This window comes from Manis pentadactyla, chromosome 1 (assembly GCF_030020395.1).
Source record: "Manis pentadactyla isolate mManPen7 chromosome 1, mManPen7.hap1, whole genome shotgun sequence".
Classification (NCBI taxonomy): Eukaryota; Metazoa; Chordata; class Mammalia; order Pholidota; family Manidae; genus Manis; species Manis pentadactyla.
Genome location: NC_080019.1, coordinates 167,896,263 through 167,911,307, shown reverse-complemented (window position 1 = coordinate 167,911,307; position 15,045 = coordinate 167,896,263). Strand labels below are relative to the sequence as shown.

General features: G+C 38.8%; 1 protein-coding gene across 1 annotated transcript in view; it reads right to left on the bottom strand.

The window, feature by feature from the left end:
• The window catches only part of CD96 (CD96 molecule), a 110,568-nt gene that overhangs the window by 27,081 nt on the left and 68,442 nt on the right, over positions 1–15,045 (bottom strand). Inside the window, 3 exon segments of the mRNA XM_057488611.1 lie at positions 731–900; positions 1,065–1,137; positions 1,658–1,726. Coding sequence (XP_057344594.1) covers positions 731–900; positions 1,065–1,137; positions 1,658–1,726 — 312 coding nt within the window.

The window sequence follows — 15,045 nt, the reverse complement described above, 5'->3', positions numbered from 1 at the left end:
GTCATGAATTGAAGATCGTGATTGATCCAAATCTGGGAGTCTGAGGTCCATGAGAGAGAGAGAGAATAAATAAATAATGCTGCAAAGAACACTATCACACATTTCCTTTTCATTCTTTGATTTATTTCCTAAGGATAAGTTTTTAGCAGTGAGATGACTGAGCAAGGAAGGATAAGACATTTAGAAGTTTTAAATGTACAATGTAAATGCTTTCAGAAAGGGACATATACATGCATTTATGTTTTGTGGCAAAGGGCCTAGTAGTGACATTCAGAGTTCTGTACCTATGGCATCCAGGGTCTTTGCTTTGCTTCAGCCACAATCTGTGCCACTTCCCCACCATGGCTGATCTTTGTCTTACACCAGTAAGAGGCAGTATATTTTCTCTTCAGATCCTATCAATACTTGTGAAAGCCTCAGGAGCAGTCATTGTTGCTAGCTGGCCAGATTAAAATAGCAAACCATTCCCGTGCTTCACACTAGTAACATTAAAGTAATCTTGACTCTACTCCCAGTGATCTGAGTTGGTGACAAGAGGAGAAAAAGAAAAACAGGGACAAGATGGAATAAAACATAAAACTAAAGAGCTTTTGCTCTGTAGGAAACAGGAAAAATCCCTGTTTTCATTCTTGGTAGTGGTATGCATATTCTGGCCATTTCACACTTTCCCCAGATACTCTGGTAATTTGTTCTTTGATCTCCATTAGTTGTATGTTTGCTTAGATGTTACCTTCCCTGGTAAAGCCTTCTAAGACCACCCTATTTAGCATGGCAACCCATCTGCCCCCTCGGTTCTCACTGTGATCTTTCACTGCTTTATTCATTCCATGTCTCTTATCACCATTTGCTCTCTTCCACCAGAATTTGGAACTTCGATCTGTGTTGCTCATAGATGTATTCCTAGCAACTGTAATGATGTTTTATTTTACACGTGGTTAGATGCTTTGTAAAAATTGGCTAACATGATTATGAACAAAGCATATTATTCAGTATATGTGTTGGATGAATGAATGAGGCCCAGAAGATCCTCAGTTATACTTAATTAAAGGGATTCTCAGTTATACTTAACTGCTTTGGTATCTCTCCTGCTGGGGGTCCAGTAGCCGAGGCCTCGGGTAGTCACACTGGAATTTCTGGCTGAAAGACAAAATTTTCAGAATCCAACCTTTTTATAAAGCTATAATACAGCTTCACTTTGATGTGCTGAATTTTTAATCTATGTGACTTTGGGGAAAACTAAAATTGAAAATAGGCTTCCCTACACAGGAACACAGCTGGCATATTAAGCAAAAGCTCTGTAGTTTATGTTTAATACCATCTTGTCCCTGTTTTTCTTTTTCTCCTCTTGTCGCCAACTCAGATCACTGGGAGTAGAGTCAAGATTACTTTAATATTACCTTAAAATCCCGTGAGAAATGAAAAGTACAGTATAATAACAAATCACTAAGCCGTATTTTAAAAAATTACAGTGATTGCCAGAGCTGTATACAGTCATGATTTAGATTACAATTTGCCACAGTTACTCAAAACTGAAATACCAACATCAATGAAAAAAATATAGCTTTTTGCCCAAACCTCAATATTATGGCACCTGTAGTAAAACTTGCCAGTGTGCTATCTTTATCGAGTGACCGAAGGGAAGCCTTGTTATACTCACTTTGAGGGGTGGAGTTTGGAGTCAATGTACGCGGAACTACCAGGGTTGTTGAAGATGTAGCTTCATAACCTAAATAGGATGTCCTATAGCAAAACCAAAATTTACAAATTGTTGTTAAGTATTTATGTTCACATGATTGACTATACCATTATATTTAATAAGGGTGAAATGGAGAGCACTGAATATTACAGTTGGAAAAACCTTAGTGGAAACAGTCTAATGGCTTCATTTGATAAATTATGAAACTTGAATCCAAAAGGTATATACTTGTGCTTATACACCTAGTATTCAACATCATGTATTTAATATTAACTCAGTTCTCTGAACTCCAGGTGTGTTATAGTCACACTTGCAAAAGACACACACAGTGTCTCCTGTGTGTCAGGTTCTATTCTACATGCAGCAGACAATGAAGACAAGGTCCTTGCCCTCATGGAATTGATCTTGTAGTGAATTTTCACACTTGAATATAATATTTTCACATACTAAATATGGTTTCATATTTATTTCAATTCTTAGCTTTCAAAATCACCATGTTTCTAGCCCATCATTTCTCATTCTCTTCCTCCCTCCATCCCTCCAAAATGAAAGACTAATTCATATTCATTTGAAAATATCTCCAGAATGAAGCATGGTAGAGTGGAGAATACTGAACTACACTCCACTGGAAACATGTTTGTGTCTCTTGGGAAAACAAATTTTTAATATGTTTATTTATAGATATTTCTCCTTTGTTTGAAAATATATTTAAGGTGGATTCCATAACTATGCTATGTGAGAAGGTGAAAGAAGTGGACAGAAAGGGAAAATAAGGGCAAGGAAAATAGGATTACAAAAAGCATTTTGACTCCTGTTGATGCCTGAATGGGGACAGGATATTTCTTGATGTCATGTCCTCTTAATAGGGGCCCCACATTTGGTCAGAACTTTTTAATGATGATGTAAAGAAATCAAGGTTATATGTTTTGCCCATTGATGGCCAGCATAGCATAAAAAAGTTAATTTTCAAGAGAAACACAGCTGTTCTTTTTGTTGTGATTAAATGTAAATTACTCTCTGGTCTCTATACAGAGAATATTGCATAATGTGGACAATATTCTCAGGGGCATCCTTACAGTATGGAAGTCAATATGCTCAGTCACTGTCAAGCTGTAGTTAGTAATGAATGGCATCCCAGCTTGCCAGCTTCCTCAGTTCTGGGAGAGGGCATGTATTAAATAGAAAACACGGATGACCTAATTTCTGAGGAAAAATATGTAGGATACATAAACAATTGGCTTTGTGGTTTATACACTTGTAAGTAGTTCACGTACAGTCAGTCATGGTAATTTGAGAATGCAGCCCAGCAATGAACACCAAAGATATACTGCAAACTCCGCTTCATAAACACAGTCAGATATGGGAAGATCTGTAAGAGGCTGCCTCAGACAACTGTGCATGAGGAACTAATGGGCAGCCAGCAGCCAGCATAAGGGGGCAGGAAAAAGCCTTTAAGGACTGGAACTGCACAGCTTCATTTTTTCAACAAATACTTATGAAGTGCTCAATGTGTGCTAGAATTGGGCATGAAGTGAAGAGAAAGAAATTTTGCCTTTGCCCTCACAATTTCGTGAGAATAAAGGTCATGTGGCACTACAGGCTGACCACCAACCCCACTCTTCTTTCTGCACAAACTACATTTACTAGCCTCCCGTGTGGTTAGTACTGAGGCCTAGCTAATGGAATGTGAGTGGGTGTGATGGTTGTCATTTCAAGGCCTGGCCTATAAAACCTCCCACATGATCCTCCATGATCTTTCCTCACATACTCTTCAGATATTATGATGCAGGGGAACTTAGAAATCACAACTGAAAGGTGACAGAACTGCTGGCAGCCTGGTTCTTGAATGACTGTGTGGAACAGAGCACCCAGCCACTGGGACGGCCTCCCACTGTCTATTTCCAAAAGAATAAACAAACTAAGACTCTGTCAAGGAGAAATGAACAAACTGCAGATTTGGAGTTTGTTGTCACTGTAGTTTGTTTCTCTTCTCCAACACGTGGTAAGCATAACTGCAGTACAAGCTGGCAGGTGCTACGGTGGGGACATATGGTGTGTTGTGGGATTCCAGAGTTAGGGGCAACATGGTCAAGGCATGGGAATTCTGGGAAAGCTCTTCAGAGGAAGAAAATGATCAATGAGGCCTAAAGGATGATAGAAATTAGTAAGAATTCCAATTAGTTGGAACTAGTGGGAAGAAAGAGGGGTGGCAAGGAGAAGGATATTTCAAGCAGTGTGAACAGAAAAGGTGGGGGAGAAGTGGAGTCAGTTCAGAATGTTGGAGCCACTCTGGGGCAAAGTAAAGGGACAGTAATGGGGACATAAGGAGTTATGCCCCAAAGATGCCATGGAGGCAGTGATATTCAGCTGGTCCTTACAAGATACTCTAAACCAAGAGTAAGTGAATGGTGGCCTGGACTGTACAGTGAAAGCTATGGGGATGAAGAGAAATGGACAGGTATCAGGGGTGGACTCAACAGGGCTTCGTGAATGACTGGATATACGAAGTAAGGAAGAGAGGTAAGGCAAAATGTCTCCCAATTTCTTGCCTGGGCAGCTTTTTGCTGCCAAGAAGACAGATTTCCATACAGCTGTTGACTGCTAAGAAGCCATTGCATTAGGCCCATCAAACTACATGCAGAGTCTAGGTGACAGCTTTGCAAACCACTTGAAGATTTGCAAAAGCAGAAAGCTTAGCCATCAAAATCATAGATGCCAGCGCCAGACTCCTTGGGTTGAATCTTGGCTTAGTTCTAAGTTAGATGTATGATCTAAGGAAAGTCTGTTGACTTTCCTCTCTTCCATAAATTCTTCACTTATAAAATAACAGTACTGTTCTAGAAGGGTGATGGCAAAGATTGAGAGTCATACACATGAAGTATTTAAAAGAGTGCCTGACATGAAGTAAGTGCTAAAAGTAAAAGCTATGAACTAGGTCGTCTGCAATTTAGTTCAGGTGTGGAAAATGCAAGTATATCCTATCAGCAGGCAGCTAAAATCTGCAATGAGTTCTAAAGTTGCCCCATTTCCTTTGATCTTTCTAGAAGGGGGTTGATTTGAGGTAACCAATCCCTCCTTCCCCAGGCTGGCCCAAGTTAAGAATTATATTCCCAAAGGCTGCACCAGAAAAGGGCTGGTTGTCAAGGGTGATGGAAGTGGCAGCTCCCTGAGGCATTAGCTTTATGCTGCAGTAGTAGTTTCCACTGGCAGACTCACCTGCAATTCTCCTCCTCTTGGACTTCACTGAGCCACCAGTAGTTCAGATTCTTGTGCAGCAATTGTAGTTTTTATATTTCTGGCTCCTACCACTTATCAAAGACTCTAGTGAAAGTAAAAAAATGCACCACAAGACTGCCTTACAGATACATGCAGCATGTTCAGACTAAGCCCAGATTGCCTTAAATTGAGTATTGGATCACTTTCCTGGTCATTGTAGAGCTGCTCTTTCAGAATTGGGAACTGGCATTTTCCCACTGGCCCACCGGCGGGCAGTCTTAACAGCAGGGCTGCTGTAAGGTCAGTGCAGTTCCCTGGCTGTGAGAATGTTGCTCCACCTCGCCCTCTAGAGGCGAGCCAAGGCGATCTCCACCGCCAGAGCCGCTGTGCTTCCCTGGGGTAACTGATTCACTACAATTTTATGAACCTACAGTTCACAGAGTGAATTTAGATTTCATTTATCTCATCGAGATTGTTTTATCTTTGTCTCAATCTGTTACAACGTCTCCAGTTGTCAGTTTAAGAAATTTTGTATTATTATGTATTTTTTTAATTAAGAAAAATTAAGGTATTATTGATATACACTCTTACGAAGTTTCACATGAAAAAACAATGTGGTAACTACATTTACCCATATTATCAAGTCCCCACCCATACCCCATTGCAGTCACTGTCCATCAGCGTAGTAAGATGTCACAGATTCACTATTTGCCTTCTCTGTGCTACACTGTCTTCCCCATGATCCCCCCAACACCATGTATACTAATCATAATACCCCTCAGTCCCCTTCTCCCTCCTTCCCCACCCGCTCTCCCACACCCCTCCCCTTTGGTAACCGCTAATCCCTTCTTGGAATCTGTGAGTCAGCTGCTGTTTTGTTCCTTCAGTTTTGCTTCATTGTTATATTCCACAAATGATAGAAATCATTTGGCACTTGTCTTTCTCCACCTGGCTTATTTCACTGAGCATAATGTCCTACAGCTCCATCCATGTTTGCAAATGATAGGATTTGTTTCTTTCTTATGGCTGAGTAGTATTCCATTGTGTATATGTACCACCTCTTCTTTATCCATTCATCTACTGATGGACACTTAGGTTGCTCCCATATATTGGCTATTGTAAATAGTGCTGCGATAAACATAGGGGTGCATATGTCTTTTTGAAACTGAGAACTTGTATTTTTTGGATAAATTCCAAGGTGCGGGATTCCAGGGTCAAATAGTATTCCTATTTTTAGTTTTTTGAGGAACCTCCATATTGCTTTCCACAATGGTTGAACTAGCTTACACTCCTACGAGCAGTGTAGGAGGGTTCTCCTTTCTCCACATCCTCACCAGCATTTGTTGTTCTTAGTCTTTTCGTTGCTGGCCATCCTTACTGGTGTGAGGTGATATCTCACTGTGGTTTTAATTTGCATTTCCCTGATGACTAGTGATGTGTAGCATCTTTTCATGTGTCTGTTGGCCATCTGAATTTCTTCTTTGGGGAATTGACTCTTCATATCCTTCACCCATTTTTTAATTGGGTTATTTGCTTTTTGGGTGTTGAGGCATGTGATTTCCTTATACATTTTGAATGTTAATCCCTTGTTGGATATGTCATTTACAAATATATTCTCCCATACTCTAAGATGTCTTTTTGTCCTGTTGATGGTGTCCTTTGCCATACAGAAGCTTTTTAGTATGATGTAGTCCCTTTTGTTCATTTTTGCTTTTGTTTCCTTGCTCGGGGAGATACATTCAGGAAGAAGTTGCTTATGTTTATATTCAGGAGATTTTTGCCTATGTTGTCTTCTAAGAGTTTTATGGTTTCATGACTTACATTCAGGTCTTTGATCCACTTTGAGTTTACTTTTGTCTATGGGGTTAAACAATAATCCAGTTTCATTCTGTTGCATGTAGCTGTCCAGTTTTGCCAGCACCAGTTGCTGAGGAGGCTGTCATTTCCCCATTGTATGTCCATAGATCCTTTATTGTGTATTAATTGACCATATATGGTTGGGTTTATATCTGGACTCTCTAGTCTGTTCCATTGGTATATTGTTCTGTTCTTGTGCCAGTACCAAATTATCTTGATTACTGTGGCTTTGTCGTAGAGCTTGAAGTTGGGGAGCGTAATCTCCCCAGCTTTATTCTTCCTTCTCAGGATTGCTTTGGCTATTTGGGGTCTTTTGTGGTTCCACATGAATTTTAGAACTATTTTCTCTAGTTCATTGAAGAATGCTGTTGTTATTTTGATAGGGATTGCATTGAATCTGTAGATTGCTTTAGGCAGGATGGCCATTTTAACAATATTAAGTCTTCCTATCCATGAGCATGGGATGTGTTTCCTTTTATTGGTTTTTAATTTCTCTCATGAGTGTCTTGTAATTTTCAAAGTACAGGTCTTTCACTTCCTTGGTTAGGTTTATTCTTAAGTATTTTATTCTTTTTGATGCAATAGTGAATGGAATTGTTTTTCTGATTTTTCTTTCTGCTAGTTCTTTCTGCTAGTTCATATAGGAATGCAACAGATTTCTGTGTATTAATTTTGTATTCTGCAACTTTGCTGAATTCAGATATTAGATCTAGTAGTTTTTGAGTGGATTCTTTAGGGTTTTTTATGTACAATATCATGTCTTCTGCAAATAGTGACAGTTTAACTTCTTCCTTACCAGTCTGGATGCCCATTACTTCTTTGTGTTTGTCTAACTGCTGTGGCGAGTGTTATGTATTTTTAAAGTTATCTCATATACTTTTTGGAAGCAGGCAAAATAAAAAATGCAAAGAATGAAATAAACGACTATCTCTAAATAATCTTTGGATTCTGTGAGATTCAAAGAGGAAGAAAAGGTGAAAGAGGAAGATGGAGAGAAGGGGAAAAGAAGACTATTCAGGCTTCAAACCCACATAGGGCAGAAAGAATCTTCCCTTCACTCTGGGATTTCAGCAGTCTTGTGTCTTAGCTCCCCTCCCAGGGATCAACATCATTCATTCACTCATTCATTCTCCCTCCCTCCACTCCCTCCCTCGCATCTGAGAACTGATCTCTATAGAATTCACTCAGCAGTTTGGTAAGTGAAAGCAGAGGAATGGTTTTAAGAGTGGTGATATGATAACAAGGTGATAATGCTGTAGTAAAAGAACTAGGAGGTAATCACCAGAGAACTTTGTATTTATTTGTAAGTCACATTGCCATTACCTAGGAATCTCATTCTAATAAGAAACTGCCAGCCACCTTTTAAAACAGCTCTCACTTAAAGCAACATTTGCTAGTCAGTTCAGTTCTATCACCCATAGTGGGTGGCACTGATGAGTAGCTCCATGTGATTTAATTCTGGCAGGAAGCACTGCAATCCTGATGAAGTATGATAACTTGACTGAGGATTTCATTTGTATTAAAATGACTGATTAAATGTTCTTTACTGGAGGTCAGAAAACAATGTGACATAAATATTTGCTTACTGTAGGTTTACTGCAGGGAAGGAGAATTCATGCACTCAGGTCCATCTACTGCAAGTTCTCAGGCCACACAGGTGGAGGAACACTGCTCCAGGAATGCCTACTGCCTTAGTATTTATATTACTGTGTCTCTTGCCTGGCATAGATGTCAGTACTGCCATGTGCTTCCTGTCACCAGCCTGTGGAGTTTGTTGAGGGCTGAGTGTGTGCCAGGAAGCTTCTGGGAACAAAAGGATCAATGACACCCTGCCACTGGCCTCAAGGAGTCTGAGGTCATTTCGCTCTGACTGGCCTCCAGCTGAGTTTTGTTTGGGTCTTGGCCTGACAGTCTGTACCAGGTTGTACAGGTTATGGAAAGAATGGACCTTTTACTATGGGACCTTGTACTTCACGTAGAAGTCAGAGCTGAAGCCATGTAAAGAACTATCTAGTTCTCTAGATAAATTAAATCCCACCCACTCCCTTTGGCTTTACAACATGGTTCAAGTTTAGGTCCTTGGCATTTTATGATCTGTCCTCTAACAATCTCTACATTTTTCTCTCTTGCTACTCCCTGCGTACATTCTTTCCTTTATTCACCCAGCATTTGTGAGTTTCTGTCTTCCAGGCATTGTGCTTGGCACTGGGGGTACAATGATCAGCTCCCCTGGAGTTTAAGTTCATGGAGGATATGGATATCCAATCCAAATAGGAGAATACATGAAAGAGGGACTGGCCTAGTCGGAGTGTCAGGGGGCTTCCCTGAGGAATGCAGTGGGAAAATGGGGGCAGGAGAGGGGACGTAGGAGCTTTCAAGCAGAGGACACAGCAAGTGCAAAGGCCCTGTGAGTGGTTCCACATACCATGGTTTAGTGATAGCCACGTGTGGTGCCTGTTCACTTCAGGGCTGGGCCTTTGCAAGCTTGCAAGGAGCATTTGTCCTGTGTGCTGAACTGACCTGAGTGTGAGACAGTGGAGCATTACCCGTCATGGCACGCACTCATGGCCTCAGCAGCAGCAGGACAGGGATCAAACTACGGCCCATGCATGGTGACAACAGTGCTTCTTTCAGTAACTTTTTATTAAAGTATAGTTGATATGATATTATATTAGTTTCAGGTGTACAACATAGTGATTTGATATTTATATATATTACAGAATGCTCACCACGGTAAGTGTAGTTACCACCTGTCACTGCACAAATTTATTACAATATTATTGACTATATTTCCTATGCTGCACTTTTTATCCCCATTACTTATTTATTTTAAAACTGGAAGTTTGTATCTCTTAATGCCCTTCACCTAATTCGCCTATCCCCCAACCCCTCTTCACACTGGCAACTGCCAGTTTGTTCCTGTATTTGTAACTCTGTTTCTGAGTTTTGTTTGTTCATTTGTTTTGTTTTCTAGAGCCCACATATAAGTGAATACATGGTATTTGTCTTTGCTGACTTGTTTCACTTAGGATAATACCCTATACATCATCCATGCTGTCACAGATAACAATATTTCTTTCTTTTTATAGCCAAGTAATATTCCATTGTGCATACATATATCTTTATCCCTTCATCTATTGATGGATTTTTTTTTTTAAAGAAATCCCTTCCTAAAGCCTGGTCTGGAAATTCTGTACCTTTAAGAGGACACTTTAATGGTTCTTTGAGGTCTCTTAACATCAAGTAGAACATATTAAAAGAATTGTATTTATATTTCTTTTAGCCAAGTCTTTAGTAGATTCAGATTGATCATATATTTCAACATGTGAATAAAACAGCTTGCTTTTTATCTTTTCTGTTTTAAGGTTATGTTTATACTTAAAATACATCAAAGCCTCATCAACATTCAATAGATGGCTCTCTATTTCAGCATACTTTGTAGACAAGAAATATGCCAAATGCAGTGAAAGAGCATTACTTACTTTGTTTACTGGGTGTTTATTTCTTCTTCAGTTTGGATGTTTACAGTTATTAAACATTGCAAGTGTCCAGAGATATGTAATAATGACCCTTGTTTCCAGGTAAGAAGAGGGTTTAGAAGACTACTCTGGGGTTCTGTAAACTACTTTGTATAAAATATTTTGCTTATATTAATTCATAAACTACCATTAGGTTGGATGAGAAGCTTTGAAACTTTCCTGACTGTGGGTAAATTGCAAAATTTCCAGAATCTCTTGCCTGGCCTTAGTACATCTCCATATCAATAGGTGATTATAAGGAGGGTGGAGAGGCCAGCCCAGGCCTGGACAGGAGAGGTTTTTTTTGGGTCTCCCCAGCAGAAACGAGAGAGTAACGGGTAAGTGAGACTGGCGGCCAGAAAGCGAACAAGCCAGGCTTCTTGTAAGCAATAAATGGGTTCCTCCCACTTAATTTTTTTCCCCTTGACTGATTTTTGGCTTCGCAGTTTTATTTTGCCCCTGTCTGGGAATACATTCCCCTCCCTGGAGTTACAGTAATCCCTTTCTATTTCAAGTTCTTACTTTTTTTTTTGCTAATATTAAAAATTACCCCTTTATATTATCCCTGGAAATTCAATTAAGTCAGAAGACAGCTCAAGTCTCGTCTGAGTTGAATGGAAGAGGTAGAAAATTGTTCTATAAGAGCTAATTCTGGTCAGCTCTTTGTGACATTATGAAGCTGAACCGAATTTCTTCACCTGGACTCCTACCGCCTTCCCAGTGACTGTCCCTCTCACGGCTGGAGAACGGAAAGGCAGAGAATGCTAGCAGTCCCATGGTGGGTTAGTTTTGTGGAATATAGAAATTTTCTCCAAACAATTAAAAGTTTAAGGATCATTTAATACGGGCATATTCTGTACCAAATAAAGGAGACAGGTGAGCAGCCACAATGTGAGATAAGTGGAGGATAAAGGATAAACTGGTAATAAAAAAAGAATTATTGATTTGGTCATTGTTTCCTCTTTCAAGGAATTAAAAAGTAAAGGCCTTATATTAGTTGGAGACTAATTTTATTTGCTGGACTCTTCTTTTGATAAAGGCAGGTCTTCTTAGACTGGATCGGTCAGTTCTTAGCTTTATACATTTTCATATTTGATACTCATAATAATCATATGAATGATTTATTCTATTGACAATATTGCTATTGGTTTTTAAGACAAAGAAATAGTGTGAGAGGTGAAGTGACTTTTCCCAGGTTACAGAGAGGGGGGCAGAGATGTGAATTAAACCCAGGAGTGTCTGACAGCAGACTGCATTTACTCTGGTAGCCTTAAGGAGTGTAGTTAGCCTTGCTACAGCATGCACCATCAGAACCAAGGCCTAGCCGTGGAATAGCTTACCCATGGTCCTGAGCACACAACCACCCAGGACAGAAGGTCTTTATAGCCTCTGCCTGTCTGTCTCCCATCATCACCTCTCAGCTTGCTGCCATAAGATTACCCAGTCCTCAAGACCTGACCAGGGGCTTTTTTCTATAGGGTGTTTAATTTTTTACTTCTTTCTTAAGAAAAGAAAGAAATTTGTTTATCTTTTTCTCCTTTATACTTAAAAAAATATCCTTAGCCTTGAAAATATGTATTGAATTATCAATACTTACTGATAATCATGTGTTTTCACTATTCTAGGTGATGGAGATACCTCAGTACACAAAGCAGATAAAAAATCCTGTTCTCATGGACTTGATTTCTTGTGGGGAGAAGCCAGATGAGTGAATTGTACAGGATGTTAAAAGATGCTGTGGAGAAAAATAAATCAGGGAAAGGGGACAGGAAGTGAGATGGAAGGACCACAGTTTTAAATAAGGTGTTCATGGAAGCTGCATGGAGAAAGTAGCATTGAAACAAAGGTGGGATAAGATGCGGAAGAATTGTCCAGTCAGAGGGAACAAGTAAAAATGTCCTGAGGTGGGAGCAAGCCTAGCTTGATGGAGGAACAGCAGAGAGGCCAATTTGGGTGAGTGAGTGAAGGGGAGAGTAGAGTAGTGGGGGTCTAATAAACTGGATACATCAACGAGGTCTTTCATGATAGTTTTGTAGATAGCTGCCCTTCCTCACTGCCCATTTCCCTCCTCCACTCACGTGATCATGATACTGGTGGGTTTTGTTTATTAGTATCCCTATCAAATAGAAGTAGACACACAATTCTAGGGATAGATTGTTTGTTTTCATCAACACATATACAACTTAGATAAAGACCCACTGGCTAATTAATCAACTGCTCCATTTCCTACCTTGGGTTATTCCCATATTCCAAAACAGAGTTAAGTGGACTGATAATAAAATGCATCATTTGACACTTACTATGAGCCAGGTACTATATTAGGTTGTCTTGCATGCCTAATCTGTTCCGTTGCTTTTAATAACCCATTGAGAAGGAACTACCCATACTAATACTCTTCCTTTTCTTCTTTTTCTTATCTTTCCCCATTTCCTTCAGGCATCCTCATCTTAGGCCACATTTTTAAAACTCCTCATTATTTGCGAATCTCACTCTGTTGCCAAGAACTATAGCTTTCTATGGATCATCTCAGTTGGTATGATCACGATCACCTCATCATGTTTGCTTCATTTTCACTGAATTTATTTTACTTTACCTACTAATTTTTATTTTATTTTTAAGTAAAAATTTTACATATTTAAGGCATACAAAATGATGATTTGACATACATATGCATAGTGAAATAATTTCTCTAGTTAACTAATTGATGTATCATCTCTCCTCACATATTACTATTTTTTTCTTTTTTTGTGTGTGGTGAGAGCACTTGAAATTTACTCTAAGCAAATTTCCAATACTAAATACAGTATTATAAGCCAATGTCATTATGCTGTACATTAGATCTCTAAACTTATTTGTACTACATAACTTCAATCTTGTGCCCTTTGACCAATACCTCCCCATTCTCCCCCACCCACCACTCCTGATAACTAGTATTCTACTCTTAGCTTCCATGCATTTGATTTTTTAAGATCACACATACAAGTGAGCTCATGCAATTTTTTTTTCTTTCTATATCTGGCTTATTTCTCTTAGCATAAGTTTTATCCATGTTGTTGCAAAAGGCAGGATCTCCTTTTTTTTTTAAGACTGAATAATGTATACAAGTATATATGTAATTTATTCATCCATTTATTCATCAATGGAAACTTAAGTTGTTTCAATATTTTGACTATTGTGAATAATGAATGCTGCAGTGGACATGGGAGCATGGGTATCTTTTAGGTAACTGAGTTTATTTCCTTTGCCTATATATCCAGAAGAGAGATTGCTGGATCATATGGCAGTTTTATTTTTAGTTTTCTGAGGAACCTCAAAAACTGTCTTCCATAATGGCTGCACCAATTTTCATTCTCACCAATAATGTAGAAGAGTACCCTTTTCTCATATCCTCACCAAAACTTAGATTTTATTTTACCTATTTTTTATAACAGTCATCCTAATAGATGTGAGGTGATAACTAACTGTGGTTTCAATTTAAATTTTCCCTAATGATTAGCGATGTTGAGCACCTTTTCATATACCTGTTGACCATCTCTATGTCTTCTTTTGGAAAACTGTTTAGGTCCTTTGCCCATTTTTTAATGAGTTGTTTCCTGTTTTGCTATTGAGTTGAATAAGTTTCTCATGTATTTTGGATATTTTCCTCTTATCAGATATATGATTTACAAATATTTTCTCCCACTCTATAGGTTACCTTTGCATTTGCTGATTGTTTCCTTGCTGTGCAGAAGTTACTCAGTTTGACGTGGTCCCAGTCATTTGTTTCTGCTTTTGTTGCCTGAGCTTTTGGTGTCTTATCTGAAAAAATCATTGCCAAGGCCAATGACAAAAAGATTTTTCCCTGTCTTTTATTCTAGGAATTTTACAGTTTCAGGTCTTAGGTGTAAGTCTTTAATCTATTTTGAGGTGATTTTTGTGTAGTATAAGGGCTAAATTTCATTCTTTTGTTTGTATATATACAGTTTTACAAATACCACTTACTGAAGAGATTAACATTTACCATTGTGCATTCTTGGTTCCCTTATTGAAAATTAGTTGGCCATATACATTTGGGTTTATATCTGAGCCCTCTATTCTAGTCCATGGATCTGTATGTGTTTTTATGCCAGTACCATACTGTTTTGATGACTTTGTAGTTAAGTAAGATATCAGGAAGTGAGATCTACAACTCTGTTTTCCTTTGTCAAGATTTATTTGGCTATTTAGTATCTTCTATGAATATAAATCTTGAGATTTAAAAAATTTTTTTGTGAAAAATGCCATTGGAATTGTGATATAGATTGCATTGAAACTGTATATTGTTTCGAATAGTGTGGACAATTTAACAATATTAATTCTTCCAATCCATGAGCATCAGATGTCTTTCCATTTGTTTGTGACTTCTTCAGGTTTCTTTCATCAAAGTCTTACAGTTTTCAGCATACACATCTCTCACTTCCTTGCTTAAATTTATTCCCGAGTATTCTATTCTTTTTGATGCTATTGTAAATGGGCTTGTTTTCTTGATTCCTTTTTTTTTGATAGATCATTGTTGGTGTCACTAAATTTCTTTTAAAAGCTGTATTTTGATGCATAATGCACAATGGAATTTTGAAGGGAAGCTCTTTGTACCTCTGTTTCAGATGAGGTCCCAAAGGCTGTAAGTGATATTACTGGGGAAGTCATCCTCACTTCTAGAGCAGAGTTCTAGACCACCTACGAAGGACATGTGAAGACAGAGTGGGTGGGTCCTGTAAGCTCTGGTCCACCATCAGCCTC